General features: G+C 33.3%; 1 protein-coding gene across 2 annotated transcripts in view; it reads right to left on the reverse strand.

Annotated features, from left to right (window-relative positions):
• The window catches only part of LOC140449846 (ATP-binding cassette sub-family C member 4-like), a 94,572-nt gene that overhangs the window by 52,892 nt on the left and 23,751 nt on the right, over positions 1–17,929 (reverse strand). The window contains exon 5 of one of the 2 annotated variants that reach the window (XM_072543214.1): positions 10,122–10,356. In XM_072543214.1, coding sequence (XP_072399315.1) covers positions 10,122–10,356 — 235 coding nt within the window. Of the gene's footprint in view, positions 1–10,121; positions 10,561–17,929 lie in introns of both variants that reach the window. The other variant, XM_072543213.1, reaches the window with a different exon arrangement.

Genomic DNA, 17,929 nt, shown 5'->3' on the forward strand with positions numbered 1-17,929 from the left:
CTTGCACAGACAAACTAGGGTGATCGTGTTTTATGCAATCATATACATTTAAAATTATAACTTTTTCACTAACAGATAGCGGAGAATTTTTTACACCTCTTTTCTTTGGAGTAAATGTCGCCATTTTATAACTTTTTCACTATTTCTATATCACAATATTACTGTACGTTTAATTGGTGTAGTAACAATTACTAACTCGAATGTCGAATGTCGAATGATAATAATAAAATAAAAGAGGGATTATAATGAAAGTGTAAGTAAAATCTCATTACGCGTTATTAGTCTTCATGTTGATTTATTTTAGTTCTTAGTAATATTAGGAGGTGCGTCATACCCTTATCAGTTTCTTCTAATGCTTTTATTCGTTCAGTAAGGAAGTGAATTTGTTTTTATAAATAAAAATGTAATTAGCTTTAATGACCATATAATGGAATACGAGTTTGAAGAATAAGTTAATCGAAAAATTAAATAAAATTGGTTATCACAAAATATCCAAAATATGATATTTTGAGGTACATCAATTTTTGACGACGAAGTTGACATCCGTCCATTTGCCTACGCCCATGACGACACCGAAATTCAGGCAAATTTTATGACACTTCATGATTTATTACTCTACACTCATTTGAAACCAATATTAGGTTTGTGGCCCTTTCAAACTGATGTCTATAAATATTTCCTTTGAGAAAACCCAAAAAAAAGAAATCGTTAGGCGCTAAGTCACAGGATCTAGTGGGCCATTTAATTGTACCACGTGTACTCATCAGTCGATCAGGAAACGTTTAATTGAGGAAGTCAATAGTTGCTCTAGAGTTGTGAGCTGAACACCCATCCTGTTGGAAATAAACGTCCTGAAAATTACTGCCGGAATGATCTCATTCTGTAAAATTTGTAAATATTTGGGCCCGTTTAGGTTTCCATCGATAAAAAATGGACCAACAATATGGTCGCCTAACATCCCAGTCCAAACATTTAACTTTTGCGGATGCTGCGTTTGCACTGAAATACTGAGGTGCTTATTTTTTCGAGAATAATACCTTGCAACGGATGGATTGTGTTTTTTATTTAATGAAAATAGAGATTCGTCAGAAAATAAAATATTAAACAGTTTACATTTTCATTCTGTTTATCTAACATAATTTCACAAAACTCCACCTAAAGTTATCTTCCGGAAACAGTTCTTCTGTTGGTTGTATCTTAAAACAGTGATATCTATTCCTTTTGAGAACTCGTTGGACAGTTCGAGCATTCACGTTAACTTCCCTAGCAATTTTTACACTATTGCAGGGTTCACTAGCTTTCACAAAAGCACAAATATCAATATCCCTGTTTTGACGCTCCTAATCGACAGGTCTAACACGTGGTTCATTACCTTTTTACAACTGTTTACACATCCCGAAGTTTGAAAATGTTGAATGGTATTTTTAACTGTTGTAACACTTGGTGGGGGTCTATTTTCGAAGGCAACAATAAATAAATCAATTACTTCGCGTATCGAGTGACCCTGAAAGTACCATGTTACAAGTTGTACTTTTTCTTGGACGATATACAACGTAATAGGCATTTTATTAATTATTTGTTTATTCATTTGAATTATTAATAATTATATTAATAATTAATAATTCGAACTTCGTTTGAAATTTTTATCATCAATGTGACAATTACGACAATTCGTACCTACTGAGAAATGAATATAAAGGTAGAAACGTGTATGTCACAGCGATTGCCATTGTGTTGTATGGTCAATAAAACAATATCGTGATCTGTATAAAAAAAAATGATAAATATAGTCCTGCCTTAACGGTTGAGTAAGTGATATCAGCGGGATAAACTAATTCGTGTAGGCAGCCAACCGTTAGTTAGTTAGAAAGTTACATAACCTGCTCAAAGAAATGCAGCGCCTAGAAGAGAAATCAATGGGTGTAAGTAACTTGAGGTGGTTTGTCTCAGATATTTCTCACAAAGGCAACTTTACAGTGTAGTACTCTGGTAGCGAGGCCACAGATAATTACCATAGGCATGAAGTTGCAATAGTGCTTGATAATAGAATTGCGATGTCGGATATAGATTACATACCCTTTTCAAACAGATTAATAATAGTGAAGTTAGCAGGTCAACCTAATAATATCAATCTAATCCAAGTTTACGCACCCACAGTTAATAAACCTAAAACTGAAGTTTTAGCTTTCTACAAAAATATAAATGAAGCATTAAAGCTCACAAATAAAAACGATGAGCGATTTTAACGCCAAAGTCGGTAAGGGTAGATGTGGTGATGCGGTAAGTGATAACCAATACTGACGAAGCAACCGCGAGTAAAATAAGTAGAAATCACAAAAACGAGTGGATGCCGGAAGAGATACTTGATCTAATGGAGCAACGCACACACTACAAAATACATCAAACTGAACAGAAATACTAGGAAACCCACTTTAGGAAACATTTACCAAATACTTGATATGGATATTGAAGAAACCCAATTTGGATTCCATAGAGGCGTAGGTGCCTGAGAAGCTCTCTTTGCATTCAACGTACTAATCCAGAGATGCTTGGATATAAACCAAGATATGTACGTCTGTTTCATAGATTACAACAAAGCTTTCGATAAAATCCGTCACAAAGAGCTAATGGACGTCCTCAAAGCAAAACAATTATAATACAATGACCTTCCAAATATAACAGCTATATTATAAACAGCAGGCACACATGAGGGTCCTAGTATCAAAGTCGGCAATCTCCACTTTTTACCAAAATTGAGTTAGTTACACCAAATTGTTCGTATTTTAAAACACTATACATAAATAAAGACAATAAGAATCAAAAACGGCATTATCCGCCTATAAAATAGCATATAAATTTAGCCTAAGAATCAAACACGGCAATCTCCATGAACGGTTTAGAATCAAAGTCGGCAATGTCCTGATTGACCAATGAGAATCCTCGTAGTGACCATGTGATATACCACTAGGAGTCGTCTGGAGTCGCTGTCGTTATAATTTCTCGTAGTTTCTTTTTAACCAAGGTGCCAAGCTGTTTGTTTTTTATTTTGTTACTTTTTTAAAATAGAAACTATTACAACTCCTGTTGAAAACAAACGAATTCGCAATCCGTCCACATGGCAGCAAAATGTGCGGAAAAAAATGAGGTACGTTCTTTAAAATTTAGTTGTAGTTTTTACTCGAAAGGTTAGGTTTAAGAGCACATGTCATCCGTATTCAGATTTTATTCATATAATTTTTTGATTTATTTTATTATTAAAACTATTTTACATATTATAAAAAACTAATAAAAAAAACAAATGATTTGTTCAAGCTACTGTTAATTTTATAAGGTCAGTATTATAATTAGTTTTTTGAAATATGTTATCTTTTCAGGTACTCTTCATCACAGTTACCACAATTCCCTACTTGCGGCCACAAAACGAAGGCCTATCAATGTTCTTCTCTAACAATGAGAGATATCAAGTGTTTTCATGATGCGTTTTACGCAGTTAAGGACAAGCTTAGTCAAGATTCCTTTATTCTAAAATTTTGTACAGTTCAACTACCTAAACGTCACCGTCCAAAAAACTCTAGACATGAAGCAAAAACAACGTCTGTGAAATGCTTTGTACGGAATAGTGTAATAAAGCAAAATATTCCAGTGTGCCAGAAAGCTTTTTTAAACATACTAAATATTACGAAACATCGCCTCACCTACATTATGAAATCATTTTCAAAAACAGGAGAAGCACCAAAGGAAAAAAGAGGCGGTGACAGAAAAAACTTCAAATTTTAAAGGAAAACAAGAATCAGTTCAAAAATTTATTAATACTTTTAAAAGTATTGAATCGCATTATTGTCGTTCTTCCACACGTATGCGCTATCTTTCTTCTGATTTGTCAATACAAAAGATGTTCCAAATGTATATTAATCAGTGTTCTCCAGAGGAGAGAGTAAAACCATCATACTTTAGAATGATTTTTAATACTAAGTACAACCTTAGCTTTACTACTCCCCGTACGGATATGTGTTCCCTATGCATTGAGTTTGCAGAAAAAATTAAAAGATCTATGGATGAAGAAGAGAAGAAAAAATTGATTGTTGAAAGAAAAATTCATAAGCTAAGGGCTAATGCATTTTTTGAGTTGCTTAAAGAGTCACGAGATGATTTGATAACACTATCTTTTGATTGTCAAAAAAACCTTGTACTTCCTAAGGTCCCCAACCAAAGTGCCTACTACTCTAGGCAACTGTATTTATATAATTTTACCATAGTCCAGGGAACCTCTCAATCAAAGCTTACTGAAAAAAATGTATTTTCGTATTATTGGACAGAGGACGAATTTGGAAAAGGTTCCAACGAAATTTCTTCCGCCGTTTTTGACAGGCTTAACAAAATTGACTTTCACTCTGAAGTAACCACCATTAGACTAATGGCAGATGGCTGCAGTGGCCAAAATAAGAACACTACGCTAATTGGAATGTGTTGCAAATGGCTTTCATCAAGAGCACCAACACATGTACAAAACATCGAGGTAATTTTTCCGGTGGTAGGCCATTCTTTCTTGCCAGCTGATAGGGTCTTTGGTAATATTGAGAAAGATATTAAAAACCTGGAAGTTATATCGTACCCAAAAACGTATTTGGAATTGTTTTCAAAAATAGCTACACTTACTCACTTAGGGCAAAATTGCAAAGTGTTTAATTGGAAAGAAACAATCTCAAGTGTTTTTAGACCCACTGGTACATGGCATTTTTCTTTTAAAAATGCAAAGCGCTTTTTCCTAAGAAAATGCAAAACTGGAAATATTACCATTAGAGGAGAAATTAATTACAGAACTGATTTGCAAACATTTAAAAGTGTTTTAAAGAAAGGTTGTACGATCTATATGATTGACCCCGTTATTATAGAAAGTGGTCTGCAAAAAGTAAATTCACTTAAGCTCAAAGATGTTGATAAACTTCTCACCAAGCACTTTGGAAATACTTGGAGAACCATGGAAGAACTCAAATTTTTTGAAGATATTATCTTTAATAATAATCAACTAGAGCAGCTAGCAGTTCAGGAAGGAAGTGCTGATACAGTTCGAGATACTGAAAAAATGGAGGAAGCAACTTGTGAGTTCTTTGAAGAACTTCCTTCTATTTGAGTATAATATTTATATAATATTTTGTTTCTTAAATTACATTATTCTGAAAACAAAGCTGTTTTATTTTTATGAGCTATCATAAATAAAATTACCTGTAAAACTCTCCAAGGTAACATAAATACTTATTATGTTACTTTTATTATGTTCTTGTCGAATTTTCGTATCAAAACCGGCAATATACACCTCTTAGTATCAAAACCGGCATTCTCCATCATTTTTTTCAATTTAAAAAAAAACTGTTAATAATTTAGTTAATAACTTCTTCACCATTTGCTGTCATTTGCCATTGTCTTATATATTAGACTATATTTGTTTCGATATCACCTAAAATACAGCCGTATAATTGTTTTGCGTTTTACTCAAAAGTCAAAATGATGGAGATTGCCGACTTTGTTACTAGGACCCTCACATACGCATTAATGAACACACATCAGAAGAGTTCGAAATTAAAAGAGAAGTGCGAGAGGGGTGTGTATTGTCACCACTACTATTCAATGCATACTCTGAAGAAATTATGAAAACAGCTCTTAAGGGAGAAACAGCAGAAATAAAGGTTAATGGAACAACAATTAACAACATTAGATATGCGGATGATACTATAATAATAGCAGACAACCTCCAAGACCTCCAAAAGCTAATAAACAAGATAGTTGAGTATGGAAAAGAATATAGATTATCAATAAACATCAAGAAAAGTACATTTATGAGGATATTAAAAACCCAAAATAATGATGAAAGACTGACAATTACCGGTAAAACTTTAGAACAAGTTGAAAACTACAATTATCTTGGCACAATAATTAATCACACAAACTATTACTCCAAAGAAATCAAAGTTCGTAGAGAAAGCGAGAACAGACTTCAATAAAATGAGAAACGTATTTTGTACAAGAGAACTGAAATTAGACTTGAGAGTTAGGCTGACAAGGTGTTATACTTTCTCGACTCTGCTTTACAGGATAGAAGAATCCTGAAGACATCATGGACCGAGCATGTAACAAACAACGAAGTCATGAAAAGAGTTGTAGCATTTGCATTTTCCTTGATATATATTCTGAAATCCCCTCGTATATGTATTAAATTGAAATCTCCTCATATATGTATTAAAATAACGAAGAATGTTTTCCATGTTTCTCTGTTCCTATCGTACGAGTTAAAATCCAAATAGTATTTCGTTCTTTTTACGTCGCCGAAGTTAATGTAAACTATTTTAAAGTTTTTTTTATATCACGGACGCAAATTCTTTGATATTTTTCTTTGATCGAAACCGCTAAATATTCTGCGTTTCAAATAAAAATTCATTTAGATCGCTGAGAAGTTTTTGCCGGAAAATAAATTTTTCACTCTCGCGGAGGCTTTGTCATAGACAGCTGCTTCTAGCGTTTGTCCAAATTTCAAGTCGAATTTGTAAAATTTTCTGTTTTTGCCCCTTTGTATGGAAAATAAGTAGCAGTAGAGCTAATAGAAGCAGTTTAATCAGTTCAATTATAGTTACAGTTATAGTGAAATTTGAAATGTTGCCGTTGTGTTCAGCTGTACCTATTCCTGTTTTTAAGAAGCCGAGTTTCCAAAGTTTGTCTTCCATTGCCCCAACTTCCTTTTGTTCCTGTTCAGAGATTTTCAATTCAGAGCAGTGACTATACCGTTCTGACGAGACCTAAGGAGGTCGAAATACGTATCAGCGGTTGTCGCTGCCCTGTATCAAAACAAAAATCTAATACCGTCATTATGTTTTATTACTTACTTCGTTTGGAGTATCAGAAACTGAATTCACTACGAATTTTGACCAGGATGAACGGCATGTGGAATGCAATTTTAGATTCCCTTGCCGAGTAATTTATCCAGCTGTTTGTTTCGCAAATTTTAGGAAACACGGTGGTAAAAATTTGAATTCGGTTTCGCTAGGTAGAAATCGTTTGATTTCTCTTTTTATTTTCAATTCAGTTTCAACCCTCAGAAACTTTAGTGCTTTTTTTTGGTGAAATCAAGTAACTTTTTCTGTGTTTTAATTTTAAAGTAAAGACAGACATTTTTTTAAAATAATAATTGCTTTCATAATTTAAATAATAAAAATAAAGGTTTTAATAATTAATATTGTAAATCTGAGGGTGGGCTATGCTGTTATTTTAATTGTCCTCTGTTATACAATTCAATGTTGACATATGACAGCTAGATTCATATTCTTGTGACATTAGCTTGTTTTGTTTTTAGAAAAGGTTAATCTTTATGAATAGTTTTATTTAAAAAGATAATTCTTTATTTGCAATAATTTTTTATTTACCACAGTTTATAGAACAGTAACATTTGTAAGTTTTGTAGCAAGAGAGTTTGTTAACAAATAGGACATATGTAAGTTTTTTCTTCTTTATTATTTTGGTATAAATCTCTGTAACTAATACTATAGTGTTTTATGTGCCATCTGAATTTTTGTAACTGTTTGTGGTGAAACAAGAATAAATGTTATAGTTGCTTCCTAAGACAGAAAGGATTTATTTCACGTTCAGAGCGCTTGCGAAAGCCGTTCTGATGATGCCTATTGGGCTGAAATACGTATAAACGGATGCGCAAGCTCCCTGTACGTGAAATTAAATCTTAACTGTCTTTTCCTTGTTATTTCGATATACTCTGTACGAGTACTAGAGACCAATTCGCTAAGAATTTTGCTTAGTTGAAGAGATATGTTGTGGAATGCAATTTTTAGATTCCCCATGTCTCTCTTAACACCTTTATCAACGTCTGTTTTTGCCTTGCAATTCTTAGAAGGCACAGATTAAAGCGGAATTCTTGAATTTGGTTTCGAAAATTAGTCTACGATTTTATTATCAGATGTCGCTACATTGCGTCTATACGAAGCCATGTTATAGTTGCTTCCTAAGACAGAAAGGATTTATTTCACGTTCAGAGCGCTTGCGAAAGCCGTTCTGATGATGCCTATTGGGCTGAAATACGTATAAACGGATGCGCAGGCTCCCGGTACGTGAAATCTTAACTGTTTTTTCCTTGTTATTTCGATATACTCTGTACGAGTACTAGAGACCAATTCGCTAAGAATTTTGCTTAGTTGAAGAGATATGTTGTGGAATGCAATTTTTAGATTCCCCATGATTCTCTCTTAACACCTTTATCAACGTCTGTTTTTGCCTTGCAATTCTTAGAAGGCACAGATTAAAGCGGAATTCTTGAATTTGGTTTCGAAAATTAGTCTACGATTTTATTATCAGATGTCGCTACATTGCGTCTATACGAAGCCATGTTATAGTTGCTTCCTAAGACAGAAAGGATTTATTTCACGTTCAGAGCGCTTGCGAAAGCCGTTCTGATGATGCCTATTGGGCTGAAATACGTATAAACGGATGCGCAAGCTCCCTGTACGTGAAATAAAATCTTAACTGTCTTTTCCTTGTTATTTCGATATACTCTGTACGAGTACTAGAGACCAATTCGCTAAGAATTTTGCTTAGTTGAAGAGATATGTTGTGGAATGCAATTTTTAGATTCCCCATGTCTCTCTCTTAACACCTTTATCAACGTCTGTTTTTGCCTTGCAATTCTTAGAAGGCACAGATTAAAGCGGAATTCTTGAATTTGGTTTCGAAAATTAGTCTACGATTTTATTATCAGATGTCGCTACATTGCGTCTATACGAAGCCATGTTATAGTTGCTTCCTAAGACAGAAAGGATTTATTTCACGTTCAGAGCGCTTGCGAAAGCCGTTCTGATGATGCCTATTGGGCTGAAATACGTATAAACGGATGCGCAAGCTCCCTGTACGTGAAATAAAATCTTAACTGTCTTTTCCTTAACAATAAATGTTTAATTTATTTCTCTGAACCATTTTTTTTTATTTTAGAAAAGTCTCCTAACTATTTTTGTATTTCTAATAATTTTTTCAATAGTTGCAACTAGTTGTTGTAATCGTCATAATTTGGCACCTCGAAGTGGCGTCCGTTTTAAATTGCTAGATGTCCTTCCTGTTGTTTTGTTTACCCATTTGTTCCAAGAGACTTATGTAAGTACCCCTTTGTTTCATTTTTGTAGTTGCCCCAATCCAATCCCCTTGCCATTCAACTTATCCACGACCCAGCTCTCCAAATAAGCCCTGAGTGCCGTTCGCACAGTATCGTTTATTTTGCTTGCCCTATCTCCACCCCCAGTAGTTTCTGTCCCCAAATTTCAACCCTCATAGCAATATCCTATGTGGTAGGTAAAATATTACGTTACAGATTTAACAAAAGAATCGAAATATTGGAAAACATCGAGACACGAAAGCTGCAATACCTGGGGCATGTGATGCGTAATGAAGAATACAACACACTTCAAATAATTATACAAGGGAAAATCCAGGACAAGAGAAGTGTAGAAAGCAGAAAAATTGCATGGTTGCATAACTTGAAAGAATGGTACGGATCAATCGAACTATTCAGAGCGGTAGCATCTAAGATCAGAATAGCCATGATGATTGCCAACCTCCGTCGCGGAGATGGCACGTAAAGAAGAAGAAGTAGAGGTTACTATTATAAACTACTTTTTAGAAAATTAACCATTTCAGAAATAAAATGTTAATTTCAATTTAAGATATATTTTTTTGTTATAATATTGAGTTATGTTTCTGATTAAAATTTCTTTTAAAACTTCTATAATTTTTATTATGGCATCTTAATTTTCTTGAAATAAAATTTAAGTTTACAAAAAATCTCTTCAATCTCTTCAAATGCATTTATCAAAAATACAAATATCTTTTTTAGAGGTTTGTAAAATTCGGGACATCTATGACCCCACGATAGTAGTTATGTGGGTGTAAATACACGATAGTAGTTCAGGGTTAACCATTGCGGTATAAATAGTGGGGTAGCGGTATTTGCACGATACATAAAATTGACAAAATTTAAGTAGCAGCATAATTTCTACTATATAAAATACTAAAACAATATGGCCAAGGTTATTGAAGTATAAACAAAAGCAGTAAAAAAGTAAATGCCTTAAACTTACCAACATACTAGATGATACATCAAAACTTATATCAATTAAAGTATCTTCTGTAGCTTCATCTACCCATTTGGCACAAACAGAGTTAAATACTATTCTAGGAAGATGTGTTTCTTCACTAAGTTTTCTGTTTTGATAATCCACCACCAGGTCATTCCTTATCGAGTCAATTTCTTCAAATTTAAGCACGTTGTGTAGTCTTACTATGGAGATATTAATCACAGCCAATGCAGAAACACTCAAAGAAAACAACATCGTGATTATCGGTCGCATACAGTTATAGATCGCAGTAACGGCAAACACCCTTTCAGCAGTCACGTAATTGCCAAACAGAACGTATCCTAATATGCTGATAAATATTGATGTTCTAGAGATAAATATTTCAAAGGAAAAGATTATTCCGATCAGGTAGGAGTGAAACATGATGGCTTTAACTTCATTCCTAAAAAAATATGATAATAAGAAGTAATTTATATGACTAGAAATTTTGGTCGAAATACGTGCTTGTATAGAATATGCTAGGTCCGCATTTCAACGAATGAAAAAATTCCTAATAAACTCTATGTTATCGTTGGATATCTGCTACCAATTTGTAAAAACGTTAATCTATTCCATATTGCTATACGGAGTGGAAACATGGACTCTCGGAATTACAAGTATGAGGCGTAAAGAAGCCTTTGAGATGTGAGTTTTTCGAAGGATGCTGAAGATCTCTTCGACAGAGCACGTGAACAACAACGAGGTGCTAAGAAGAATGGGTACTGAGAGAGAACTCCTAAATATTGTAAAAAACAGAAAAACCAGTTATCTAGGACATATTTACAGAGGAGAAAAATACAACTTCGTACGACTTATAATACGCTTGGCCTGCGTAGCGCAAGCGGTAGGATTCTTGCCTCGCATGCCGGTGGTCCGGAGTTCGAATCCTACCGCCGGCAAGAATAACTAGACATTCTTAAAAATGTCTATAGGCCCCAGGTCGACTCAGCCTGAATAAAAATGAGTACCTTGGGTAAAACCAGGGGTAATAATAGGCGGTTGAAGCGTAGCACTGGCCATGTTACCTTCCTTGTATACCGTAGGCCCTAGATATAGCAGACTACCCTGCTATACTCCCAAAAGCTATACTTATATCGGTATAAAACGGGAGACTATTATTATTACGACTTATAATGGAAAGGAAAGTGGAATGAAGAAGAGGTCCAGGAAGAAGAAAATGCTCCTGGTTGAAGAATGTTAGAGACTGGACAGGCATGGACATACATTCGATAATAAGAACAGCTCAAGATAGAGAGCAATTTGCTGTAGTTATGGCCAACCTTCAGTAATGGGGAAGGCACCTGAAGAAGAAGAAATTTGAGATGGGTGAATTTTCTCCTTAGACGAAGCCAGAACCGTTTGGACCATAATAAAATACAAACATAGATCATATATGAAATTAAAGTTATTAAACTAAAGTGGAAGATTACTCCTTTAAAGCGAATATCTTGCCGTAAAAGTGAGTTGGTGGTTTTGATGCGAATTTAGTAGATGGGCATTATAAGACGATGTGGTTAATTGTTCGTTTATCAGCGCTGTATTTGTCACATGCCTACCTAGCACTAATACCCCATTGATTCAGTAATTTGTTACAAACTCCATGATCATGTCGTATTCTATTACACCGTTCATGACGAGGCAAATAAAAGCTATCTGGTTTAATTGTGGGGCTCTCTATAAGGTTAGAATTTCTAAGGTTTGGACTCCATTCGCCCACCCAGTGTTCGTCAGTAGTGAAATTAGACAAATTTATAGCAGTTCTAGTCAGCGGATGTCTAGATCATAGTCTTAACTGTCTTTGATCTAGTCCAGTGATGTCTGTATTTATCGGCAGTGCTGGGTTTTGTTGATAGTTTTGAATTAGAATTTTGTGTGTGGCTAGTCGTTTTGTAATAGGTGGAGCGATGTTGCTAAAAATTGGGAGCGATTGGGTTGGTGCGAACTTTGTAGATCCTGTTATGTGCCTCATTGTTTGGTTTAACTGGGTATCTATGACTTTTGTGTGATGTCTGTTTAGGCAGACAGGGCTGCAATATTCTATAGTAGAATATACTAAGGACAGCGTACTCGTTCTGATTACCTCTACATTAGACCGACCTTAGGCGGTTTATTAATTTATTAGGATAATAAACTGTTTACATCAGGCAAATCAGAGAAGACAAGAAGAAGTTGAAGGTATGATGAAATGAATGCGTAGAAAAATAAAAAAATATGCAGATTTAATAGAAAAGAGATGAAAAATAATAGAGGAATATTTTATAGCGATAAATAGGAAAACACATGAGAAATTGAAAGAGAAGTTGGATTTTTCCCACATAAAATTAATTACATATTAGTTAAAAGTTAAAAACGGTCAAATGTTTCACCAAAGCATGTAATTAGTATACAGTGTAGGTAAAACTTTATGGTCGGTATGTATCTTACGTGAGATGGAGTGAGAAACACCTATTTAAAAAGAGAGAGGTATATTAGGTCAGCCCATTATATCGTCGAAATAGCATTAGTGGAACTAAGAAAAGAGGAGAAGTTCAACATTGCCAAACTTATTGGTTTTATTTGACCTGTTGTCTTTTAAGCATTTTAACAACATTCTAAGATAATCAAATTTGGGCGAATGGGCGAATTGATTTAAATGGCAGCTTACTGTTTTTAATTTTAAATTTGCCATAATTTTTCTTTTCAATAAGTTTAATTTAACATTTTGATTTCCACTTCGGAAATCGTTTTATGTAAATAAAATTTATTAATGTTTCGTATTTTAAGTACGATTTCCGAATTGGAAATCTAGACATCAAAATAAGCTTATTTTAAAGTCACGTTGTGCCTTATTCGCAATAAAAATAATAAATTTAAATATCAAACCACAATAAAAAATCTTCATACGAAATTATTTGGCAACGTCTCATGTCGCGTAGTCAAAGAACCGAATCAAAGTAGAACACAGGTAACGAATGAGTAGAGGTGGGCATTCTTTTTTTTTCGAATCCTGAGAAAACTAATAAATATTTTTGAAAAGTTTAAACGCAGAATGAAAGAATACATTATTACCGAGGGCCGAAAGTCTCTGAAAACTTCTATAATGTTTATTTTAATAAGTTACAGGGGCGAAAAAAGAGAAAATTTAGTGTGATTTTGAATTTTAAGTATCTTATTCAAAAAAACTTTTTGTTTATTTCGGCCCTCGGCAATAATGTCACCTTTCATTCTGCGTTTAAATTTTTCAAAAATATTTGTTAGTTTTCTCAGGATTCGAAAAAAATGAATACATTTAAAAAGCATTGGCATGAAATTTTGCGCCTACGCTCTTAACGCAACTAAACCGATTTTCGAAAACAATAACTATGATTGTTTAACAGTAGTTTCAAGTAAGAGAGTACCTACATAAACAAACATAATGGCTATTATCGTTTATGTGTATATTTATCGAAGTGAAAGAAACTAATCAAGGATATATTTATTATAACTTGAAAAATAAACTAAACAATACAAATAGTAAATCGTACTTACATTTACATTACACGTTATTATTAAATCGCGAATCGTCAAAATTGACATTTAAAAACGTAAGTTTTTCTACTTTACTTCTTGTTATCCGTGTTCTTCTTTTATTTAAAATTAAAACCAGATTTTGAACATGTGTTCACATTTACAATACTTTTTGCTAAACCTAATATTAGTAATTGTACTACGTCGGATACTATGGATGTAAGGTTACCGTTTGCTAAAATTTTATTGCAAGATTCTTGAAGGCAGCGTACCATAACAATCACTGAACTACCCTTCAAGTATTTTTGACCACTCATTGTACTTGTTATTTCTTAAGGCCGTAAAATTTGGGAAAATTGAAAACAAATAATCCAGTCTTCATTATTTAGATTTGGTCCAAGTCTAAGTCTGTATTAACTAATACAAAAGTGGAACGGATTGCCTCTTCTAACTCGGTCATTCTTTTTAACATTTAATAGGTGAAGTTCTACCTAGTTTCCACGTCTTGGATTGGCCGTTTGGGAACTTTGTTATGTTGTAATTGATACTTTAAAAGCCTTTCAAAAGATAAGGTACTTTTTTTGAAATGTGTTTTTTTAGAAACTGAAATTTGAAATTAGTGAAATAATTTCACTAATTTCAAAAGCGATCTTTTCTGAATTATGGTTTCCAGAAAAATGGCAGCAGCCTAATAAAATCGTTTTAAATTCTAAATTTTCGGTTAAATATTGTCCTGTTAATGCGATGTAACTCAGTTACTCCATATGTCCAAAGATCAATAGTAATACAGATATTTTCTACTTCTTTAACAACTTGTGATCTAATAATTTGCTTAGTTTTGGTATAACATTCCTGAAGTAATAAGCCTGACGTAATGAACAAGTTTTTCTTGTTGGTGGTTTATATCCAGGAATCCACCCTGCAAACTTTTTAAAAGCTCGTTCTTCAACTATGGAAAACGAATGAAACGAGTCCTTGCATAGGTTTATTAAATCCATATCTATTTGTTTCTTTTGTTCTATACTAATATTTTTATTAATGGAAGTATCCATCACCTTTTGACGCTTGGGTCGCGGTGGCAGTATGTCAGTACTTGTAGTAGAAGTAGTCGAAACGGACAGAAATGCGTCAGGAGAAGTTTCAATCATTGCAATATTCAGAAAGTGGACCATAAAAGCTGCATCTTCTACAAATGCGCATTTTTTGAAAATAAAATATTATTCTTATACTAGGTAAATAATTTTGACTAAGAAAAATAATTCATAATTGAATATTTACAATAAATAAATCCTTTGACGAACTATCAATAAAGATTTGAAATCGAAAATGCAGATCAATCGTAAATCGAAACTCATTCATTAATCAGAATACCTAGTTATAAAAAACAAAAGAAAGAGTTAAGAAGCTGGTTACTTCTATAAAAAAAGAAAAAGAAGATTGTACTAGTGAAAATCGACCAGTACAAGAAAAAGAAACTGATAAAGATGACTTAAGTCCATGGTGTATTTTTGATGAATTTATTAGACATGACTCATCTAAACATACACCTGTATCTAGAGATATAAAAGAAGTCGACATGTATTTGTCTGATGATATTACCCACAAAAAATTTCGAACGGTGATTGGAACTGTCCATTACAGTGGTGGAAAAACCATCGCCATGTATATCCTAGCTTAACCACTATATTCATAAAATATTGTAGTATTGTAACAAAATCTGTTCATTGTGAACACATGTTCAAAATCTGGTTTAATTTTAAACAAAAGAAGAAACAACAAGAAAAGTGGAAAAACGTATGTTTTTAAATGTCAATTTAGACGATTCGCGATTTAATAATGTGTCATGTAAATGTAAGTACTATTTGTATTGTTTAATTTATTTTTTAAGTTATAATAAATATATCCTTCGTTAGTTTCTTTCAATATAATAGCCAATATGTTTTTTGTGTACTAGTTTATTCGAAACTACTGATAAACAATCAACTAGTTACAGTTTACGAAAAACGGTTCCGATAAAAATGTCAACGACCCACCTCTAGTTTCTTAGGATCGGAACCAGAGATCTCAGATCGGAACTAATCGGAACTAATCGAAACTAATCGGAACTAATCGAAACTAATCGGAACTAATAGTCTTACTACTGGGCAATGGGCAGCAATAAGAAATATGGAGGGAAGACCAAGGGGAAATATGATTGTTATCTTTGTCTGTTCGCTGAAAATATTTTATATCTGCGTTAGATATCCTGTTAAATTTTACCATACCGACCATAAAGTTTTACCTACACTGTATGTATTACCTATGTATGTATCGGGTGGTCCAATAAGCCGATCTCTCGGCTATATATTAGAAACTATTCATGGTATAACTTTAGGACAAAAAATTCCTTAGTAAAAGTGGCCAAGAAAAATCGCTGGAAATAACTTTCAAGTTTCTGGGTTAACCGCTAGGGGGCATAACCTGTGAAGAAAACTTTAAAAACCAGTTTTTTGAGAAATATACCCAATTATACCAAGTGTTAAATAAGTAAACTAGAAAGAGGCCTAAATTCTGCACAAAGTTGTTCAAGTACTTTTTTTATTTTTTCAAATAAAGGGTGGGGGAGAGTGGGAAAGTATTTGTGGATAAATACCTATAACTTTGGTTTGAATCAACCGATTTTAACAAAATTACAGTCATTAGAAAGAATGTGGATGATTTAATTTACATCTACTATAAAATAATTGCATTTAGTGTTAATTGTCACAGGTAGAGGGTACTTTCGAATAGAAAAAATTAAAATTTGTTTTTCTTCAAGGAAACACCTATTTATTGTAAATTATAATGGAACTGGATTAAATTCGTAACAAAATGGCGCAAACCGCATGTTAATAGCTTTTGTCGAACTCGAGATATGAATAAAAACGCATAAATATAAGTAAGTATAGTATTGACTCACCCTGTATTATAAATTAAATTAAAAAATAAGTCAGTAGGTACTTTCAAATTTTTTTAAAGCAGAAGAATCTTAATGTTGATACCTATTTTGTTCATTGTTATTTCATATGATTAAAAATAGTTTTTTCGAAACTAGGTAGGCTACCACAATGAATTTGACTGGGAGTTCATATTGTTTATTTATTGACAGCAGTCAAAACATTGTTAAGAAGTGTTATATTATAATTCGAATTAAAGATTGCACTTTTTTCAATAGATATTAATATTGGTAATATTAGTAATTAGTTATCAGTACTAATAATTCGTGATGAGTATATCAAATGCAGAATTGTATGATATGATTGGAGTTTATTTCGAATGTCACCAAAATGCCGCTATTGCCTCACGTATATATTGTGTAAGATATCCTGACAGGAGACATTATGGCAAAGAAGTATTTGAAAGAAAGGCAAGAAGATTAAGAGAAACTGGTAGTTTTCATCGTCCTTGTTTTAAACGACGTAGTAGAGGTATGGCCGAAGATAATGCAACCAATGTTCTTGCTTTAATTCAACAGAATCCACATATAAGTAGTCGGCAAATCTCTATAGAATTAAACATACCCAAAACTACTGTTATAAGGATTTTAAAACATCACAGGTTGGTTTTTCATATTATAAAGTGAACGTTTAGGCCAGAAATTTAGAATTCCTTTTAAACTTTAGATTCAACTGTTATTTTATTATACCAATATAAACGGCAACACGGCGCTTTTATCCTTTTATCCGTTTCTTAGAAATACTTATGCACGATTTATCTTATGAAACAATTGTGAATTATTTAAGATTTTTTGAGTTTTAGTAAATATAGTGGTTTCTTTTTCACCAATATTTGTTGTTCTGTTTTTTAGACTGCATCCTTTGCATGTAGTGCTCCACCAAGCTTTACATGAGAGAGATTTTGATGCAAGGCTGGATTACTGCAATTGGATGTTAGGTCTGCTAGAAGAACAACCGCATATCATGTCAAATATTTTGTGGACAGACGAGGCTACGTTTAATAGTGCGGGTGGTGTTAATCTGCATAATATGGATTATTAGGCTGAAGAAAATCCACACTGGATACATGAGGTGCAGGTTCAAGGTAGATGGAGTCTTAATGTTTGGTGTGGTATAGTTGATGGAAAGATCGTAGGTCCATATTTCTTTGATAGAACTTTAAATGGCGAAACATATTTGGATTTTCTGGAAAGTCAGTTACCTGTTTTATTGGAAGATATTTCCTTACAAACAAGAAGAGATATGAAATTACAACATGACGGGTGTCCTGCGCACTTTTCCAGATGAGTTCGAGATTATTTGTATGCAAGT

Source organism: Diabrotica undecimpunctata, chromosome 9 (genome assembly GCF_040954645.1).
Source record: "Diabrotica undecimpunctata isolate CICGRU chromosome 9, icDiaUnde3, whole genome shotgun sequence".
NCBI classification, from domain to species: Eukaryota; Metazoa; Arthropoda; class Insecta; order Coleoptera; family Chrysomelidae; genus Diabrotica; species Diabrotica undecimpunctata.